General features: G+C 65.6%; 1 protein-coding gene across 1 annotated transcript; it reads right to left on the reverse strand.

The window, feature by feature from the left end:
• Positions 1–14,761: 14,761 nt before the first annotated feature.
• Positions 14,762–19,230, reverse strand: CBX4 (chromobox 4). The gene is made up of 5 exons (XM_084218631.1): positions 19,086–19,230; positions 18,945–18,988; positions 18,197–18,262; positions 17,463–17,529; positions 14,762–16,936 (listed from the first exon to the last, which is right to left on the reverse strand). The coding sequence occupies exons 1-5, from the start codon at positions 19,152–19,154 to the stop codon at positions 15,602–15,604; spliced, it is 1,581 nt and encodes a 526-aa protein (XP_084074757.1). The 5' UTR covers positions 19,155–19,230; the 3' UTR covers positions 14,762–15,601.
• Positions 19,231–19,546: the final 316 nt, after the last annotated feature.

The following is a 19,546-nucleotide window of genomic DNA, read 5'->3' on the forward strand; positions in this document are numbered from 1 at the left end:
CCCCGACCAGGCTGGCCCTGGGGTCCCGGGAGAGGCATCCTGCCGCCCGGGTACCGCCGTGCAGGGCAGAGCACACCCCGGAGCCACTTCCCACGCGAGCTCCCTGTTTGCGTGGACACTCCGCTGCACACTCGGAGAGACCAGCCCCGGATTCCCGGTCAGCCCAGCCGCCCGGTTCGGCTGCGGGTTTCTCCCGGTTCGGTTCCGTGCCCGAGCCGTGCAGGAAAACTATTCTCTCCCCCGGTAGCTGAATGGAGCCGGGAGCAGCATCGGCACTTTACTGCCCCACGGACCGGTACCGGGCTGTGCCGACGGGAGGGCGAAGACCCGGGACCCCTTGGCACCGCCGCCTCACTGTCCTGTCCGAGACTGGGGGCTCAGCCCGGCCCCCGAGACGCTGCTTTTTCGTTTCCGAGCAGCTCGGGAACAACTGGGGAGACAGCGACCGGCTCCGACCTGCGGCACCGGTACCCACTGTGCCGCCGGGGCTGCTGCCGGGTAGCGCGGGGGGTATCCGGTCCGAGAAGGGGAGGTCTCGGGTGTGCCCACGCAGCGGCGACGCCGGCGGTCCGTAAGACCCCAGAAATTCCCGTGCGAGTAAGTTTTCGTGTCGAGGTGTTTGACATCGAATTCATGACGGGGTAGGGCTTCCCCGGCGGCTCCGGAGGCGACGTGGCGGCGGAAGGCAGCGTGCCCCCCCGGACACGGCTCAGGTCCGGCCGACGCCTGGGAGAGCACTGGGCACGGGTGCTGCCCTTTCTCCGGGGACCGAAGGGGGCTGGCGGAGCCGCGAAGGGATCTCGGCGTGTTCGGACACAGAGGGAGCGAGAGGATCCCGGCATCGGGGACTCTACCGATCACCTGGGCAGAGGAACTTCTCTCCGCCCCTTCGATCGTTATTGCCCGGTTACGGAGGCTTTGACCAGTCAGCGAAACGACCGCCCTGATGAGATGCAGCTCAGCGCCCGTCCCGCTCGGGTCTCGCCGCCGCCCCGTGACTGAGCCGCACATCCTCCCCGGGGCAGTCGGTACCGAGGATCGTGGCGGCCAAGCCCCTCTGATGCTCCGCGGCCCCGCCCGGGAAGCGGCGGGCGCAGTCCGGCCTCGTCCCGACGGTGCCGCTCGGAAACGCTGCACTTCCCGGCGCGTCCCCGCCGGCCCGGTGAATTCCAGGTGCTTTCCATAGGTGGCACCGTCCTCCTGGAAATGGCGGCTGCGGCCTCTGCGCAACCGGCGGCGTTCTTGCCACCCCAGGGGGGCACTGCCGCCGCCTCCGCCCCGGGCCGCCCCCCGCACCGCCGGTTCAGCAGGGCGGAGCGCCCGCAGGAGCCCCCGGGAGCTGTGCCAAGTCCCGGGCAAAGCGCGGGGCTTTTTCCTCTGCGGTGCCCACGGCGGAGAGAAGACGCCGTTCTTTCCAGGAGCACAGACCACGAACGCTGGGGAGTCTCCCGCATCGGCCGAGCTCGTGGGAGAGGCGCACGCGTGTCCCGCAGCCAGCGGTTCTTGGGGGCGGCTGCCCTGAGCCCCCGCTCCGGCCAGACCGAACGGCAGAATCCCCGCGCGGTTCCCCGCGGGGAGCGCCCACGGAGCGCCCCGACGGCAAAGCCCCCGCTCTCGGTTCTCCGAGCGTGCCGGCACATACCGGAGCCCCTCGCGGGTCGCTTCGAACCGCCCGGGCGGTTAAAGTGCCGCTCCCGGGGGCGGCGGGCCGGGGAGCGTCGTTTATCGCCCGCTCCAGGCTCCGAGCGCTCCGCATAAAAGATCTTTTGTTCTCGGGGGTTCTGAATTTGCTCATTATTTGTAGGAACATAAACACGAGCTGTTTGCGGATGGGGAGAGGGAGGAACCGGCTCGAATACGGTGTGGGGGGAGGAAACGGGAATGTTCCGGGGTATTCCTGCACCCCGTCTAGTCGGCGCGTCTCCGTGCCGCCGGCTGCTGGCCGCGCAAGGACGGTAGAAGGACGGAACGGATCCGTCCCTGCAGCGGCTAAGGGAGTGTCACGAGTGGGCAGCGGCCACGCGAGGGCCCCGCCAGGGCGGGACAGAACGCGGAGCGCGGCCCAGCGGCTCCGGTGGCCACGGCCCCGCCGCGGGGGGAACCGGGCTGGGATGTGACAAATGAGACGAAGAGCGAATCGAGCCGCCCGGGGCTGCCGCTACCCCCGTCCTTCACCCAGTCCAGCTCTGTCCCGACTCCGTCCCCGCCCGTTCCCACCGTCATCGCCCGCTCGCGCGCAGCCCCGCGACTCCGCTTTTAACAAAAGCAATTAGAGGTGAAGCGCTGCTCATTTGCATTCCGCTTAATGACCGGCGGCGGCTTCCCCGGGGCGGGCGGGGTCCGGCGGCAGCGGCGGGCCCGGGCCCGGTGGGGCGGGGGGCGCGGCCCGGCCCCGCCCGCGCCGAGGCCCCGCCCCCGGCCCCGCCCCCGGCCCAAGGTAGGTGCTGTATTTAGGTTCATGCCCTTATATGGTGATGCGCGCGGCGCCCCGCGGACGGCGCGCACCATATAAGGAAGCGGTGCCGGGGCCCGGGTGAGCTGGTGAGCGCTGATTGGCCCGCCCGTATCGCAGCAACCGCTCGGGGGGGGGAGCGGCTCCGCGTACCCCCCCCGGGCCCGGCCGGGACCCCCGCGGGCACCGAGCAGGGACGCCCCGAGCCCACGGGACACTCCCGGCGGGACCCGCATACCGTGCGACCCCCACCCCGCCCGGTGCCGCTGCCGCCTCGCTGCCCTTTCCCGACCCGGGGCTCCCGACCCGCCATCTCGCCACGGGTCTTCCGTGGACACCGACGGCACTTGGGAGCTTACGACGCTCCCGAGGGGCGGCGGGACCACCGGTCCTCTGTCTCAGCAACGCGAGGCACGGAGGAAGCCTGCCCCACTGGCGGCAGAGCATCCGGAGGGACCGCCGGCTACCACAGCCGGCGGGACGGGGCGGTCCCGTTGCTCCGCGGAGCGGGACCGTGCGTGGGCAAGGGGGGAACGGGCCCCGGCGCTGCGCGGGCTGGGCTGACCCCGATCTGAGGCACAAAAATCGGGGGACTTTGCGGACGAGGGCGGCCGGGGGGGCAACGCTGGCGAGGTATTCACAGAAGGCAGCGGCGCCCTTTGCACCGCGCGCGGCGCGGACGCGGCTTCCGCGCACGCGGGCGCCACCCGTGATGCGCACCCACGGCGCGGCAAGGCGCCCTCAGTGTCCACCCGCCACGGTGCGGACCGGCCGCGAGGAAACCTTCTCCCGCTCTCCTGTGGGGAAAAGATCACCCCATCTCGGCTCCCACAATCCCGTTTTCGGGACATACCCTCACCCCACAGACACCCGCGAAAACCACCGGCGGGGAGGGAACCTCCGCCAGCGCAGGCGACAGCCGCGCACCCACGCGTGTCCGCTCTTGCCCTGCGGGCGGGCTCCGGGGAGCCGCCGCCGTGACGGGCGGGGGGCGGCGACACGGTGCGGCGACACCGGGTCGAGTTTTCGTTGCGGCTTCGCCGCGGAGCCGATACGGGGCCAAGTCGTGGCCGCACGGTACCGCGTGTCCAGGGCCCGATTATTTTTCTTTATTTTATTTTGATTTTATTTTAAACCGAAAGCAAAACCGAGCGCTGCGAGAGCGGCTTCGGGGCTGGTGCTCCTCCGGCGTGTCGGGCTGCGGGGGATGACCGGCCGCCCTTCCGCCGTGCCCCCCGGGGCTCGGAGTCGCCGCTGCTTCGGCGGGCACCGGGCGGGGGCTGCGGGCACGTGCACGGCGGTACGGGCCGGGCGCGCTCGGGGCGGGCTGCCCCGGTCCCCCAGCGTGCCGCAGGTGAGGGCACGCACCGAGCACCGCGGGCTCTGCTCCGGTCCCGCCGCCCTGCGGAACCTCCGACCGTGCCTGCCCCGGGGCTCACCGAGGGGGGGGCGACGGGGAGGGCTGCGCCGCTTCCTCGCCGTCCCCCCCACCATGGCAGGATTCAGCGGGCTCCGCCGAGCAGCCATTTTCTGCAGCTGCTTCTCCACCAGAGCTCAGCCGGGCGGCGGGACCGGGCGGCGGCACAGCCCAGGGGACCCCCGCCCCGCTGCCCTCCGCCGGGACGGGCGCCCCGAGCCCGGGCGGGCGGGGCCGGGGGTGGCCGGGCTACGCCGCAGGGCTCGCTGTGACAATCCCACCCTTTCCCCGCCATTTTGTTACCGTGCTGGCGTTTTCCCAAAGCAGACACAGAGCGGGAGCCTTGGGAACGGGCCCCCGTTGTGCCGGGGCGGACGCCCCCCGCGACCCGCGTCCCCGTTCCCTCCCACCTCCGCCGCGCCGCACCTGGCAGCGGGGCTGGTCCCGGGACGCGCGGCCACCGCCGGCACCTCCCCACCGGGATCGCCTCGCTGCCCTCCGCGCCCCGCGCCCGCGGCACCCGAGGGTCGTGACTGCCCGGGTGCATGCAGGACCCTGTCACGCGGGGCTGGCACCGAGTCCCGGGCCGCCGGCCCCAAGAGGAGGATGCTCTTCCCGACTTCCCTTCCCGATGGAGCGGGGACGCGGGGCTGGTCACCGCCTTCCGCCCACCCCATGGGCAGCGCCAGTGCCCTGACGGCCGAGGGGACAGTCCCATCGGGGAGCGTCTGTCGCGGGGCCGTGCCGCCCGGCACAGCACCCCTCAGCCTTGCCCGGTCTCGGTGGCGGTCCCGGCTCCCCGCGGGACGAGCTCAGGCTCCCCCGCGGGAAACCCGTGGGGACATTGGTTGGCCCGCGCGAGGCCGGGCACCCCGTCGGGGCTTACGGCATGGCCAGACCGCCGGGGAGGGTGGCAGGGGGAACGGAGGGAGGTGGCCGGGACGAACCGCGGGACAGCACGGGCGGCGCGGGGACGGGCGGGCAGGAGAGCGAATGCCCCGACGGGGGCGGCCGGTCCCTCCACCCGCGCGGGGCTGATGAGCGCCGGGTTGACACCAACCACGGAACCCCGCCGGTGCGTGCACGTCCCTGTCCCACGGCTGCACTCCCGGCTCGGGGAGGCTGTCGGATGTGGCACTACGCGGGGGACCCCGGCGCGGCGGCCACGGATGCCCCGGGGGAGTGGGAGCGGAGCGCGGCGGGGCCGGTGCGCGCCCCGGGCTGGGCCTCAGGAGTCGAGCGGCGGCGGAGGGCGGAGAAGGAGCGGGGAAGGAGGGGGCTCCTGCAGTGCTGCAATGCAGCGCCGCGCCGAGCCCGCCGGCCCGGCCGCGCTCCGCCGCCCGTCACTGCGGCAATGCGGATGGAAGCCCCGCCCGGGCTGGGCCGAACCGGTCCGGCCATCCCCTGCCTAGTCGGGCCGCACCCTTCCCCAGCCGCGCCGGGCTGCCGCTCTCCCCCGCTTCCTCGGCCCCGTTTCGTTTTCCTCCCGCCCCTGCCGGGACCGCGGGACGTTTCCTCCCGCGGCGGGACGCAGCCGGCTTGTGTCCCCCGCATCCCCCGCTCGCCCTGTGTCTGGGGGCTCGGAGGGACCCTCATCCTGAATGCCGGCGGACGCCCCTAGCAGCCACCCTGGGGGCCCCCTCCAGCACCCCGGCTTCTCTTTGCGTCTCCCCTCGACGCCGGGACTTGCGAAGCCCCCGGTGCTGCACCCACTCGGGGCGGATCCCTGGTCACTGCCCTGCTCCGTTCCAGCTTCTTCCGGGAGAATCTCCCTACCTATCCTCCGGGCCCCCCACGGTCTCTGCGTCCCCATCTCCTTCTCCCTGTCCCCGCTGACCCCTGTGCGCAGTCCAGCAGCAAACAGCGCTGCGGGGCCCCAGGTGGGGTGGGGGTCCCACCTCGGCTCCTCTTCCCGGCGGCTGCCGTCAGACACTCGGTACCGCAGCACCGCGGCCGCTCGTGGGAACCCCCGGTGAGGGGGAGCCCCGCGCCTCAGCCGCGTCTCTCCCCCTCCCAAGGTGCCCGTGTGTGGTGATGTGCGGGCAGCGCCCTGGGGAGAAGGAATTATACACCCTGTAGAAGCCGCTGATAAAGGCACAAACCCAGCAGAGCGCGGCGGACCATGAAGTGCATAAAATATCGGGGCTTAAGACGAGGGGGCCACCACAGCCCCCCACTGCCCGCCCCTGTCCCACAGGCTCTGGATCACCCCCCTCTCTGTTCGACTTTTGCCGCAGCAACCTGGGGCTGGATACAGGAATCCTCTCCCAGCCATGCCAGGCAAACCGGGTTCTGCCCTCCCACCTGGATGTTTTTTTTCTGACGCGGTGAAAATGGCACCGCATTCCAGCTCCAGCTCCTGCTGGTGCGGACTCAGCCGCTGGATCCAGCCATGTCTGCATTTACTAGAGGAAAGCTCAGCCGAGCCCCTGAATTTCTTCCCTGGGAGAACTTTTCGGGCTGATCAAGATGTCCTTAGGCTTCCCTTCGGGAGGCCGGGCACCCCCGCGGCTCTCTCTGGGGCTCCCCGCGCCCCCCGCCATCCCTGCGTCTCTCCCCGACTCCTCTCCAATATTTCAATGTCTCTCTCAGCTACCGGCGGCTGTTCCACGCGAAAGCGGGCTCACCAGTGCCACACACCGAGCAGTACCGCCGCCCCGCTCCGCCTCCGCTCCCCCGCACACGCGGGGAGCCCTCACCGGCGGCGGTGCCGCCCCTGTCCCTGTGCCTGTACCTGTCCCTGTCCCTCTCCGAGTGCCACAGCTCCCGCTGGCACCGAGAGAGCGGCGCCAGCGGGGCGCCCGCCGCGGAGCTTTGCTGGAGCTCCTCGGGCAGTGCTGAACGTGTACGGGGGCAGAGCGACCCCTGAGCGCAACCCGGGGGCTGGGGGTGGTCCCCCGGGCAGCTTCAGCCCTGGCTCCTCGGTTCCTCCTGCCCTGGCTCCTCTCCGGGAGCAGGGAAGCGGGGACGCTTCGGGGGCCCCTTGGGAGCCCGCCCTGCCCCGGCGGGGGAAGGTCCCGGGACCCCCAGGGGGGGCCGAGCCCCTCAGCCCCGCACCAAGCGGCTGCCGGGCTGGTTCCCTGCAAAGCCCCCGCTCATCGCAGCCCCTTCTGTGACCGAGCCCCTCGCGGGACGCGGTCCCGGGCACCCCCACGCGGGTTCCCCGCCCCGCGGAGCTCCGGCTCTCAGCGGGCTGTGCTGAGCCCCCCGCTGGCCGCTGCTAGCCCACGGCCACGGGGGGGCTGCTGTTCCCGGCCCCAGAGCCGCCCCCCAGCTCTGCGTCCTGGTCTCCCAGCGCCTGGGACGTGGCACCCGCGGCCATTCTCAGTCACGGGGACCGCGGGTGGCGAGGGGGGGGAGGCACGGGGCAAAGGCAGGAGGAAAGAAAGCGAAGTTAAATTTGACAGCCCGAGAGCAGAGAGACAATGCCACGACCGAGACTTATTTGTCACATACTCAAGCATGAGATGGAAGGAATTCATTCCTGTGATAATGCTCGTCCCTGCTCAGCCGCTGCTGCTGAACCACAAATTGCTGCTTGCAGCACAAAATATGGAAATGGAATATATCAGATTAGACGCCTTCTTGCTGGGGCTCTGCTCTAGGAGTTATTTCTAAGTCCGGAGAGTTAAAGCATCTTCAAGCGGCAGAGCATCAAACCCTGAGAAAGTGGGTCTGCTTCAGGTGGCGGAGCTACAAAAGAAAAAACACCGGGAAATCGGCTACCGTGGAGGCTCTGAAAGATTTTCCAAAGCAGAGAGAGAGACACCCAGGGAGGGCTCTTCCCACCTCGGGTTAAAAATGGCTCAGGGTCAGGTTGAGCCCTTAAACTCGAGATAAGGCATCGTTCCAGCAGCCGCCGGGGAGAGGGGTGGCACCGCTGGTGTCCGAGCGCCGCAGCCTCTTCTCTGCGCAAGCCACCGTGATCCCGGGGTTCGTCTCTTGCTGGTGACTTCATGTGCCAAAAGAGCGCAGGCGGAAGAAGGGCAGTGTCACAGCGTGCTGGATCCAGCGCACATTCCTGATGCTAAAATGACAGCCTGGCTTGCACCGCACGCCGAATGGGTGGGTGCAGCGGGGACAACGCTTCAGCCTTCATTTTTCAGCCGTGTGGAAATACTAACGTGTGAAAATTAACGTTTCCAAGCATATGTGAATATTACAATTTATTTTGTGTTTTGAGATGCTTCGGTGGCTCCTTGATACCGAGCAAACTTCCCTCCCCTAACCTTGTATTTGATATTTATAAGAACCTGACTCTCCATTGGTTTTTTCTTTCAGGCAAAATATAAAATATTTCTTCCCGAGCAGCTCCCCGAACTTGAGGAGTCCTTCCCCCTCAGAGGCACCGGCAGTGGGAAGGGGGATTGGCCTCCGGGGTGCAGGAGATGGGGCGGCAACAGGTCAGGAACCCAGAAAATCAGAGAGGGACCCCCCTAACACTCATCTTCTGAAACACCGTGCCCAGTCTATCACAAAGGGCATTTTCAGGGGGTCGGGACCGCTCTCCTCAGCACCGGGTCGAGGGCTGCCCGCCCCGCTGCCGCTCCCCGCGTTCCCCGGGGCGGTTTGCTGCCCCTTTCCAGGCGTGTCGCCCGGGACTGAGCCCTTCCCGCACGGCACAGCCCGGGATGAGCCCGTTCCGCACGGCACAGCCCGGGATGAGCCCGTTCCGCGCGGCACAGCCCGGGACGAGCCAGTTCCGCACGGCACAGCCCGGGATGAGCCCGTTCCTCACGGCACAGCCCGGGATGAGCCCGTTCCTCACGGCACAGCCCGGGATGAGCCCGTTCCGCACGGCACAGCCCGGGATGAGCCCGTTCCGCACGGCACAGCCCGGGATGAGCCCTTCCCGCACGGTACAGCCCGGGATGAGCCCTTCCCGCACGGCACAGCCCGGGATGAGCCCGTTCCTCACGGCACAGCCCGGGATGAGCCCGTTCCGCACGGCACAGCCCGGGATGAGCCTGTTCCGCACGGCACAGCCCGGGATGAGCCTGTTCCGCACGGCACAGCCCGGGATGAGCCCTTCCCGCACGGCACAGCCCCCGCCATTCCCGCCGTGGCCATTTTAGCCCGCGCTCGCCCCCCCCGCCGCCGCAGCCCCGCTCGCCGCCCCACGCCGCTCCCCCGCTCTCTCCAGCGGCTGCGGGCAGGTCCCGCCCCGGGGCTGGCGTGACGGTGCCGATGCCCACGCGGCGTGACCCGGTTCCGCGGGACGTCCCCGGAGCAGCCCGGTGCCACCGGCTCTGCCCCCGCCAGCGGCGGCACCGGGCGGGCGGGGAACGCTGAGCCCTGAATTGCTGCTCGCAGCTCTGGGAGCTGCCCCTGGGCTGCGGGAGCCTAGGGATAGCGTGTGACATTTGTCATCCTGATTTTCCTATCCTTGTGTTTCATAAACGAAGTGACACCTTGCCCTGCTGGGCATCAGGGAAGGGGGCAAACCCGGGATCCCGGGGCTCTTTCCTGGGGCAGGGTGTTCCCTGTGTGGCTCATTTCACAGCCATTACCAGACACCACCACCCCTTGTCCTGGACAGCCGAGACTCATCCCTGCTGAGGACAGAGACGAAGCACCCAGGGGCTTCCCAAATCTCAAATATGAAAAATTCCCAACCGGAATTCCTTGCTCAGCACAGTCTTCATATCGAAATTAAATACACGTTTGTTAAAGCTCGCATCAGCTCAGACCCTCCATCCAGGCTTCTGTTAATGCATTTTCTAATAATATCCAAGCGCCTGCCCTGGCTGCTGCAGCACAACAGCAGCACCTCTGAAAGGTTTAGTTTGTCCCTTTCTCATCTCCAACTAAGACCTTTTGAGTGAAGCAGCTCTTCCTTCTATGCTGTGGAGCTGTGTTCGCATTCAGGCCACGGCAATGCATAAATTCCCAGGAGAACGGGAGTGCGGCCGTGCCCCCTCTCCGCACCTTCCTGGGACAGAGCCTGGCGGAGCCCAGCCCCGCTGCCGTGCCTGGGGCAGCTCCTGTCCCCTCACCTGCTGCCAGCGCCGTTTCTTGTGAAAGGGTGCTGCTGTTTGACAGTGCTTTTGGAGGGTTTGGGGACCCAGGAGGGTTTGGAAATCCTGGAGGGTCTGGCAGTCGGTGACCGAATTTCCTCTGTCCCCACCCTGGAGGCGCAGGGCCCGCTGCCAGCAGGGCGGCCCAGCCCGGCGTGCCCCGGCCCCGGCTCCCGGCACCCGGGGTGCTTCCTGCTGTGTCACACAGCGTGGTTTATATCCCTGCTCCTTGGGTAAAAATAAATCTTGGCGTTTGCAGTTTGCTTTAAACTACATCAAGGTGTCAGCTGAACTGACGGCTCCTCTGAGAAACGACCTCAGGAGGTGCTGGCAAATGGCTCTGGGGTGAGCCTGGGATCTCGCCCTGACTCGGGAGGCACCAGGGGCTCCCAGCCAGCAGGGAGGAGACCCGGCCACCCTCGGCCCTGCCAGGGCCTGGCCCAAACTTCCATCATTGCAGACACCCGCATTTCTCTCCCGTTTGCACCCAGAGGTCTGTCCTGCAGTGACCCCCTTCAATCTCCTCCAGTCTCCTCACCCTGGCACAGATCCAGGGACGGCTCCCACGAGCAGCTGCCACCCGGCCCTCTTCCCTCCTTGATCCCTATTCCAGCCCACCACCGACCTCTTTCCCTTCCCTGGCAGGCTGCACACACCTGACCACAGCCCCCTCTGCCCCTCTCTCAAGTCCCCCATCCTGTCCCCCTCTCCTGTCACTCCCTGCAGCAGCCACGGGGGTCCCTCCTGGGGAGGGCAGTGGGGGGCCTGGGAGCTCAGCCCCCGTCTCCATCCAACCTCCTGCTCACAGAACAGCTCTCCCTCGCTGCTGCCTGAGGCTAGGCCGTGCCACAGACCTTGGCCAGGTCAGGCAGTGCTGCCCCAGCCACATGCTGGGGGTGAGATGGGTGAGATGCTTCAGTTTGCCTGCCATGGGATCCTCCCCAGCTCAGGGTGCAGCAGGAGCTTTCCCAGGCACAGGCCATCATCAGGAGTCACTCCACCAGGCTCTGGAAGCACCTGGAGAGGGTCTGGGCTGTGCTGCCTCTGTGCAGCTGCCTTCCTCTTCTGGTGCAAACGTAAACAGAGCTGTGTCCTTGTGGCTGTGTCTGACAGATCTCACATGAATCTGGGCTGAATCCAAGTGATCTTATCTGTGGAGAGACTGAGAATTTCCTACTACCAGCCTTTTTTGACTGCTCAAACCAGAGGCAGCCCTGTGGGATGGGGAGATGAGGGAGTTCAGGGCTGAAGTGGGGGAGCCCCCTCTCCATCCCTTGCCAGTCGTCCCAGTTTGGTGAGGGCTGCGCCTCCCACAGCAGAGCTCTCCCACACACAGGGACACCAACCCCAGCAAAACCCAGTGAACCCCCTCAGGGGCTGCTGGATCAACCCCACAGGTCCAGTTTAGCTAAAATTGTTTATAGCAGCTGTGTGGGGCTGCACTCAAAGGGACAGGCATGGAAAACCATAACCCAAGCAGCGGCCTTCCCTCCCAAAAAGTGGCCGTGAATGCTTTGCCTTGTGGCTGACTGCCCCAACGGGGGATGGCTGCTGAGATCACCACATTCAGCAAAGTCACACCATCACCTCCTGCCACTGCATAGCAAAACCAGAGAAGAATGGGGAAATAAAGGAGAAAGCTCACAAAACACACACGATGGATGTGTGGAGGAGCTGCCCCCACCCCATATACGAGCAAAAGCGCTGAGTGCCCCAACTGCCAGGGAAATCTTCTACTTCCCCCTGTATGCACCCACCTCCACCTTCTGCCCTTCTTGAGGAGAAGCTCCTCTCCCATTCCCAGTCTGGACCTGAAGTCTGGATCCATTCTCAGACTGGACCTCCCAGTTCCCACAAGACTGTTTCTCCCTCTGATTGAAACACATCAGCTCTGCTTTGTGTTTATTGAACATCCTTCCTCATTGCAGCATCCTCACTCCACGGAGGGAGCCTTGCTCCCAGCCCTGGGGCCCACACTGCCACTGTGCCAGGTCGTCGCCTGGGGATGGTGTTTCCATCACTTTCCCCGGAGCAGGGATCCCGCTGACACCTCCTGAAACCACACAGGGCCACGGCAGCTGCTGGAGATGGAGCTGGATCCCAGCCTGGTGCTGACGCTGGTACCGCCATGGGGAGGGGAGAACCTGAAAGGATCAGCACAGAGCTGCAGCCCCTCCCTGCGCACGGCCCTGAATCCATCAGGCCCTTTCAGAAGGGCTCAAAGACGAACACAAATTCTCCTTTTACATCAGCAAATGTTTGTCTGGAATAAATCCAAACCAAGCAGAGGTTAACACATTCCTGGGAAATACATTAAATGTAGCGCACACCAGTCTTCCTAATGGAGCGTGGTGACGCTCCAGCTCGCCCTGGATCACTCTGATAACCACTGCAAGTCACCGTGGACTCCACATTAATTTGCTCAGTAACAGGCATTTAGGTTTGATGCATTTACTGGGGGAAGAGAGAGTGGCAGGAATAAGTAATTCATATCCAAACATTTCATCTCTCCCAGCCAACCGGCCCAGCGAGGGAAGGGCGCAGTTTTCAAACCAGTAACTACTTATCACACCTTTCACAGCACAGGAAGCTGCTGGAGTTGCGATAAACATGATCAAACTATTAAAGTAAGAAATATCTGGCCGTGTGGTTTCCGGGAAATGGTGCCTCAAACCAGCCACGGCTGCTGCCGGCACAGAGGGAGCTTCAGGGGCTTCTGCAGCCGGGGGGTGCCGGCTGCAGGGAGGCAGCTCAGAGGGACAGTGTTCCCTTAAAAACTGGCAGCACAACACCCTCCATTTTCAGAAATGCTAATGAGCTGAGCTAACTGCAAACCTGCAGCAGTTATTAATTGCCCAGAGCCTCGCACACCTACGGCCCAGGGAAGGGAGCTGCCGAGCCAGCTCGCCGTGGCAGCGATGCCCAGGCTCTGGCCCGGAGCCTGCAAGCCCACGTTCAAAGACACAACCTGTGTTGTGAGAAACCCCGCTGGTTTCATCCACCTTTGTCTGGCTAAAGAGCGAGTTGTGCCCCGGCAGCCGCCCTGCCCCGGAGCCGTGGCCCGGCCCCGCTCCTGCACTGGCTCCCGTGGCTGTCTGTTGAGCCGCACTTCCCCTTTCATAAATCACATTTTGCATTCTGAGCATGCGTCTCCTCTTCCATGCCATTTTTGTTTTCAGATAACCATTAGCTTAATTAATCAAGGGAAACGCATCATTTCTGATCGTAGTTTCCGATCCTGAAGCCTGGGACGGCAGGGAAACACTTCCCACCGCCCCATCCCTGGGCACCCCCCGGAGCAGGATGGGGTTCACCAGCACCTGCCCCGACACCGCCTCTCCAGCACCCTCAGCACGTCACCCACAGAGCTCTGGTGACACGCAGCGTTGATTAAAACCCTCTTAACATTCAGCACAGCCATCAGGCAAATGTTGATTTCAATCAGAGTTCACCGTTTCCACTTGCCCTGGGTGCATGAACCACAGCTCTGGGGCCTCTGCGCAGGCAGGTGAGCAGCGCCCAAGTGTCCTTTGGCTTTGGAGCACCAACCCCAGCCAAACCCAGGGCAGAACCCAGCTGTCAGCACAGTCCCTGCCCGCGGAGCCTCCTCCCCGGTGCCCTTCCCACCTCGGCCTGAGCTGCACCAGAGCAGAGCCTGCGGCTGCAGCAATGTGCCCACGGGCATCGTCCCACTTGGGCACAAACCTCTTCGGCTGCTCCAGCTGGGAAAATGGCATCCGCACACCCAGTGGTTACTTTTCACCAATTTAATCCAAACTGTGCTGGAAAAGCGCTCCAGCTCGGGCATAGCTGCTGGCAAGGCCTGGGTTGGACGGCACACGCAGGGGGTCGTGCTGTGCCCCACACCTGGCTGGATGCTGTCCCTCCTTCCCACAGACACCACACCACCCTCAGCTTTGCAAAGGAACAATGACCCAGATGAGATTGGAGTTTGAGTCACTGACATGACAGCTGGGGAGCCTGGGTGGCCCAGGAGTGGGCAGCACGAGATGGGGGGTGACTTGTGCTGTGGGAACAGCAGAGAGACACTGTGACAGCAGGACACAGGGCTGCCCCTCACCCCATGGCTCAGGTGTCACTGCAGGCGCCACCTTACCCAAACCAATTCAATTTGCTTCTCACAAGCTCATGGCTCTGGTCCACACACATCAACGTGCCTTCGACAACATTTCAACCAAGACCTCTGCTGGAGGAGACCTCGACTCTGAGCAAAAGCCCAAGAGGAGACGGGCTGGCAGCTGGGCCAGTTTTGGCAGCACTGGGTTGGGAGGGTGGCACTGCCCAGGCACTCAGCTCTGTCTGGGGAGGTGACAGGGGGTCAGACAATGAGCCCTGCACTGTATTTCCAGTAGAGTCCAGCAATGATTAATCTTGTTCAGAGACAGCTGCAGCTTTCTTGGTGGAATTTGGACCATCTTCCTTTCTGGAGACGTTCAGCTTCTTATCTAACTGTGACCCTCCCCAGCACTGGGATGACACTGCTGGGATGGCAACTGTCACCCACCACTGTGCCACCTTCCCAGCCTGTGCTCCCTCGGCTTTCTCAGGCTCCCATCACAGACCTCCCCCAGCCCTGCCAGAGGGAAGCACCACACCTCGGGCTCCTGGGGCCTCGCTGCCCACCCACGACACAGGGTGCCCTCAGCACTGTGGGGTGAAAACCGAATTATATTCAACGCTGCACCTCTGAGTAAATATTTTAACCCGCAGGCACCAGCTCTGGGGCAGCCCAGCTGCAGCCGGCCCACACAGGGACCTGCCACCTATAATGCTGTAACAAATGCACTCCAAATCCCAGTAGTTTTTGTAAAGGTTTATAGTCCTTTGCCATGATTGCATGATACATTTCTTCCCCTGTGACACAGCCCTCAGACCAGGATGCGCCGCTGGCAGCTCGCAGCAGCTGGGCTTTGCACTCCGATCTACACTAGCTGCAGAACATCAAATGCACTTTCAACATCTCCATTTAATATTTACATTCAAGCAATTAATAATTGGAAGCTTATAGTTTAGACATTTCTAATAGCAGCAATTTCTATAATAGCTCGTTTAGCTTTAGATAACGATTTTTTTTGCACATAGAAACACCACATGTGTACAGTATCAAAAAATATATACGGGATGATCCTGCGGGTCGTGGGGAGGGCAAGGGACCAAGACTAACAAATGCTCAATGGTTAAAAAGGAGAACAGAAAATAGTCGTTTGATATAGTTTATAAGGTGATCTAGGGACTCCATAAATCTAGGCTTTATATTTCATTATATAAATACCTACAAATAAATATATTAGCGTGGCCGGGGAGCGACCAGCTTTCAGCTCAAACAATACATTTCAATAACACCACGTACAAACGGGAGCAAGAATCACTTGACAAGTTAGCACTGTTAAAATATAATACTATAACTCTGAGTAACTGGCGGGTCCCATCCTTGCGTGTCCCATTGCCTGCAGGTCCTGGAGCAGCCCCCAGCTGCGGGGCGGGAGCGGCGGCGAGGTCACCCCCCACCCCGTGGCAGGGACGGCCACCGTGCCTGGCCCTGTCCCGGCGTCCCCTCGCTGGAGACGGCGGGCTCGGCCGTCCAGGGGCACGTGGGCTCCGGGGAAGGGGCACCAGTACCTCGGAGGGAGGCGGTGGGGCCGGCGGCCCCGGGATGGGCGGGCAGCTCCCACGGGGAGCGGCTGCCGTCCCACCTCACACCGTCACGTACTCCTTGAAGGTCACGGTCAGGCAGTTTGCGGTCACATCTGTGATAATTATATTCCCAAAGAAGGGCTTGAACTCCTGCAGGGACTCGGCCTCCTCCTCTTCCTCCTCCTCTGCGGCCTCCTGGGGCTGCGGAGGCTCCGGGGCCGGTTCCTCAGCCGGCGGCGGCGGCGGCAGCTCCGGCTTCACCTCCGCCAGGGCCAGCTCGCCCTCCGCCCGCGGCTTCACGCAGCGCAAGTCTATGGGCTCGTCCAGGTCCGAGTCCAGCAGGATGACCTCCGGCTGGGCGGGCGGCTCGGGCCGCTCGGGGGCCGGGGGGCTGAGGCAGGTGGGGGCGCTGATGCTGCGGGAGGTCAGGCGCTTCTTGCCCGGCTCCCGCTCGGCGTGCGGCTCCGACAGGCAGCGCTTCCGCGAGCTGCCGCTGGACAGGTTCAGTCCCATGGAGGAAGGGCTGTGCTCGCACACGGGACTCAGGGACCAGGGCACGAGGTCCGGCTTGGTAGTGAGCTGCAAGGGCTGCTCCGCCGGAGGAAGGGGCAGCTCCTTGGCCAAGGGAGTCTTTTGGGGACCTTCCTCCAGCTCCGCAGGGGGCTGCCGGCTCTCGCCCTCCGCTTTGCTCAGGGCATTGCCGCCCACCACCCTGTCCTCCCCTGGCTTCCTCCAAGCCTCCACCTTCTCCTCCCCACCCTTCTTAGGAGTCCTCTCCTCCGCAGCCCGCTTCCGGGGAGCCTCCCCGGACTTGATCTTCACCGCCTGCATGCCGTTCTCCATGTACTTGCTCATCACAATCACAATGCGCCCGTTCTTGTTTTTGTTCTTGACGATCTTCATCTTTCCCCCAAGGCCGTTGCTGGTCACCCTGTCCCGGGGGGGAGGCCCAGTACCGCTGGACAGGTTCTTCTCAGCTCCATTTTTGCTCTCTGCCGGGAGGTTCTTGACCGGGCCCAGCAAGTTTTTGGCCGGGCCGTGAGCCCACTTGTCTGGGTGGGCGACCAGGGGGGCCTTGTTATTGTCCAAGCAGGCCTGGCCCTGCGGCTCTTTGCTGCCGGGCTGGTAATGGGGCTCGTACATCTTGGGGTCGGGCTGGTAGTGGTGGTGCTTCTTGCTGTTCAGCTGGTAGTAATACTTCCCTTTGCTGTGGGACTGGTGCTTCATGCCGCTCTCCTTGCCGTTGGGCTGGTACTGGTGGTGCTTCTTGCTGTTGAGCTCATACTGGTGCTGCTGGCTCTTGCCAGAGGAGCCGAGGTCCAGCTTGGGCCTGGTGTCCACGGCCGGCTCCTGCAGCCCCGTGAGGATGTTGGAGCGGCGGGCGAAGGACGGGAGCTGCAAGGCAAAACCGAGAGCTGCGGTCAGGCAGGGCTGGGGAACCCGGCCGGGTGCTGCCGGCTGCCGGGCGCCGGGGCTCCGGCAGGTGCCGAGGGGCTCCGGCAGAGCCCCCGCCCCTCCGGCAGCTCTCCTTACAGGAAGCCGCATCCCGGGGCACCGCGTCCTCGAGCAGGCGGCCCCAGCCCACTCCAACTTAGAGGCTGTGCATTGCTCCAGATTAATGAAGCAATGAAAAGAAGAAAAGCCCCCTTCAATCAGCTGTCTGGGAACGGGGGCCGAGCGGGACCGCCGCTGCCGAGCCCGCGAGCAGCCTGCTAATGCCAGCCGGGCACGGGCGCGGCGGGTCTGCGGCGCGGGGAGGGAAGGGGGGCCGGGGCACCCGCTGAGCTCAGCGCTGGGGGTCCCCGGGGCGTTGCGAGGCGCCCGGGCTGCGCGCAGGCTCATCCTCAGCATGATGAAAGCCGCTGCAAGCGGCTCCCCGGGGACGGCCCGCGGGGGTTGGGGCTGGGCGCCCGCGCGTTACCTGCACGACCAGCGGCTTCGGCTTGGGCCCCCGCTTGCGGTATCCCATCAGCTGCTCCTGCCGCTCCCTGCGGGAACACAGCGTCACGGTGAGCCCGCGGGCGGCACGCGGACCCCCGGAGCCAGCCCCCCTCCCCGCACGGCAGGTCCCGCGGCACCAGCGACCCTACGCGGGGGCAGGGAGGGGGCAGCGGGAGGGGACCGGGGCCCGCAGGTGGCAGCGGGCCGGGGCATCCTGTGGAAGCAGCAGGCGCCTTCCCCGCTGCTGCCTCCCCGCTGTGGGGAGGGGCTGAAGTTCACAGTTTGCGCCAAAACACTCCAGGAAATAAATGCGCGGAAAGAGAAAAAAAAAAAAAAATTAAAAAGGCTTAAAAAAAAAAAAAAAGGCAAAAAGAAAAAAAAAAAAAAAAGCCGAAGCCCGTCCAAGCGCAGCAGCAGCAGCAGCAGCGCCGCCTCCTCGAGCCGCGGCATCGAATCCCGGGAAGAAGGAGCGCGAGGCGCGGCGTGGGGGGGGGCACGGCGCGGGGGGGACCGCGGCGTGGGGGACCTTGACCCGGAGGCGTCGCCCGGTGGCCCCGCACCGCCCGCCCCGCCGGGGCCGCGCCCCCCGGCCCGGCCCGGCCCGCGCCCGCCCCCGCCGCGGCCCCCGGCTCCGTGACGCATCTGCAATTGCGGGAGCGGCCCGGAGCGGGGGTCCCGCCGCCCCTTCCGCATCGCCCAATCTTGGCCGCTCACCTGTTCTGGAAGGCGATGAGCAGCCGGGGGTCCAGGATGTTCTCCTCCGGCTCCCACGTGTTATATCTTGGAGAGGGGAGGAGAGCGGCCGTCACCGCGGGGCCCTGCCGGCGGGGCCGGGGTCCCGGGCAGAGCCACCCCGCAGCACCGGGCCCGAGGGGAGCAGGGTGTGGGGCCGGGGTCCCGGGGAGGGGGATGGGCGGGGGGGGGGGTGGGCCGCGGGGACGGTACTGTTTATTTAGCGCAGTTATTATTCCGGAGGAATTCCAGGCATGTCATGATGAAATTTTCCAAATCCCCTTTCCCGGACCCAGGAAAGCGGCCGCGGGGCGGAGGAGGGACCCGGCCGCCGCGTCCCGGACCCCCCCGCGCCCCCCCGCCCGCACTGTCATGCAAACCCCGAACGCTCCGCAGCGGCCGCGCTCGCTCCGGCGCCGGTGCTGCCCCCGCCTCGGCAGCGGCTCTCGGGGCTGCGGGGCGACGCGGACGATTTTTGCGGTTATTCCCCCTTTCTCCCCCCTTCCTGCCCCCCCCTCCCCGCTCGGTTCTGCAATATGGAGCCCGGCTCCCGAGGAGGGAAAGGGGGAAGGAGCCATTTTCTGGTGCACATCAGCCGCCGCCTGCTCGGCTCCCGCCGCCGTCACCGCCGGGCCCCGCCGCCGCCTCTCGCCGCCCGCTCGCCGCCCCGGCCGGGGCCCTTCCCAGAGCCCCATCCCCGGCCCCATCCCCGCGCGGTGCCGGTACTCACTTGGGCGACCATCCCCTCCATTTCACCAGGTACTCGACTCTGCCCTGAGCGGCGCGGGAGGCAAAGACACGGCGTCAGCGGGAACCGCCACCCCCGGCGCCCCCGGGCCCCGCCGCCCCCCGCCGCCGCCGCCCCCCACACCTTTCGGATCCGCTTCTTCTCGATGCTCTCCACCGCGAAGACGTGCTCGCCCACCGCCGGCAGCTCCATCCCGCAGCCGGGAGGGGCCGGGCCGGGCCGCGCTGCAGCCGAGCTGGGCTCGGGCTCCGGCAGCTCCCGCCGCCGGCCCGACAGACACTGAGCGGCGGCACCGCAACCGTGCAAATCCCGGAGCGAGACGTCAGGGAGGCGGCGCCTCCCGGGCCCGGCTGCCCGTCAGCGGCGGGGCCGGGGGATTGGCGCAGCCCTGCCGGGGAGCGAGGCGGGGAGGGGGCGGGCGGGGGCCGGGCACGGCGGCGCGGGGAGGGGGGCGCGGGCAGCCCGGCTCCCGCCCCACGCGTGACTCAGCACGGCCCCACGGGGCTGCCGGGGGGCGGCGCAGCCCGCGGGGCAGGTGCGCGACCCGCGTCCCGGGGGGAGAGGGGTCGGGCGGAGGGTCCGAC

The sequence above is a fragment of the Fringilla coelebs genome, assembly GCF_963513975.1.
Source record: "Fringilla coelebs genome assembly, chromosome: 19".
In the NCBI taxonomy this organism is placed as follows: domain Eukaryota; kingdom Metazoa; phylum Chordata; class Aves; order Passeriformes; family Fringillidae; genus Fringilla; species Fringilla coelebs.

Coding starts and splice junctions, on each gene's coding strand:
- CBX4 (XM_084218631.1), bottom strand. CDS start 19,154: ATGGAGCTGCCGGCGGTGGGCGAGCACGTCTTCGCGGTGGAGAGCATC. Junction 18,989..19,085: donor AGAAGAAGCGGATCCGAAAG/GTGTGGGGGGCG, acceptor CGCGCCGCTCAG/GGCAGAGTCGAGTACCTGGT. Junction 17,530..18,196: donor CTCATCGCCTTCCAGAACAG/GTGAGCGGCCAA, acceptor GTGTTCCCGCAG/GGAGCGGCAGGAGCAGCTGA.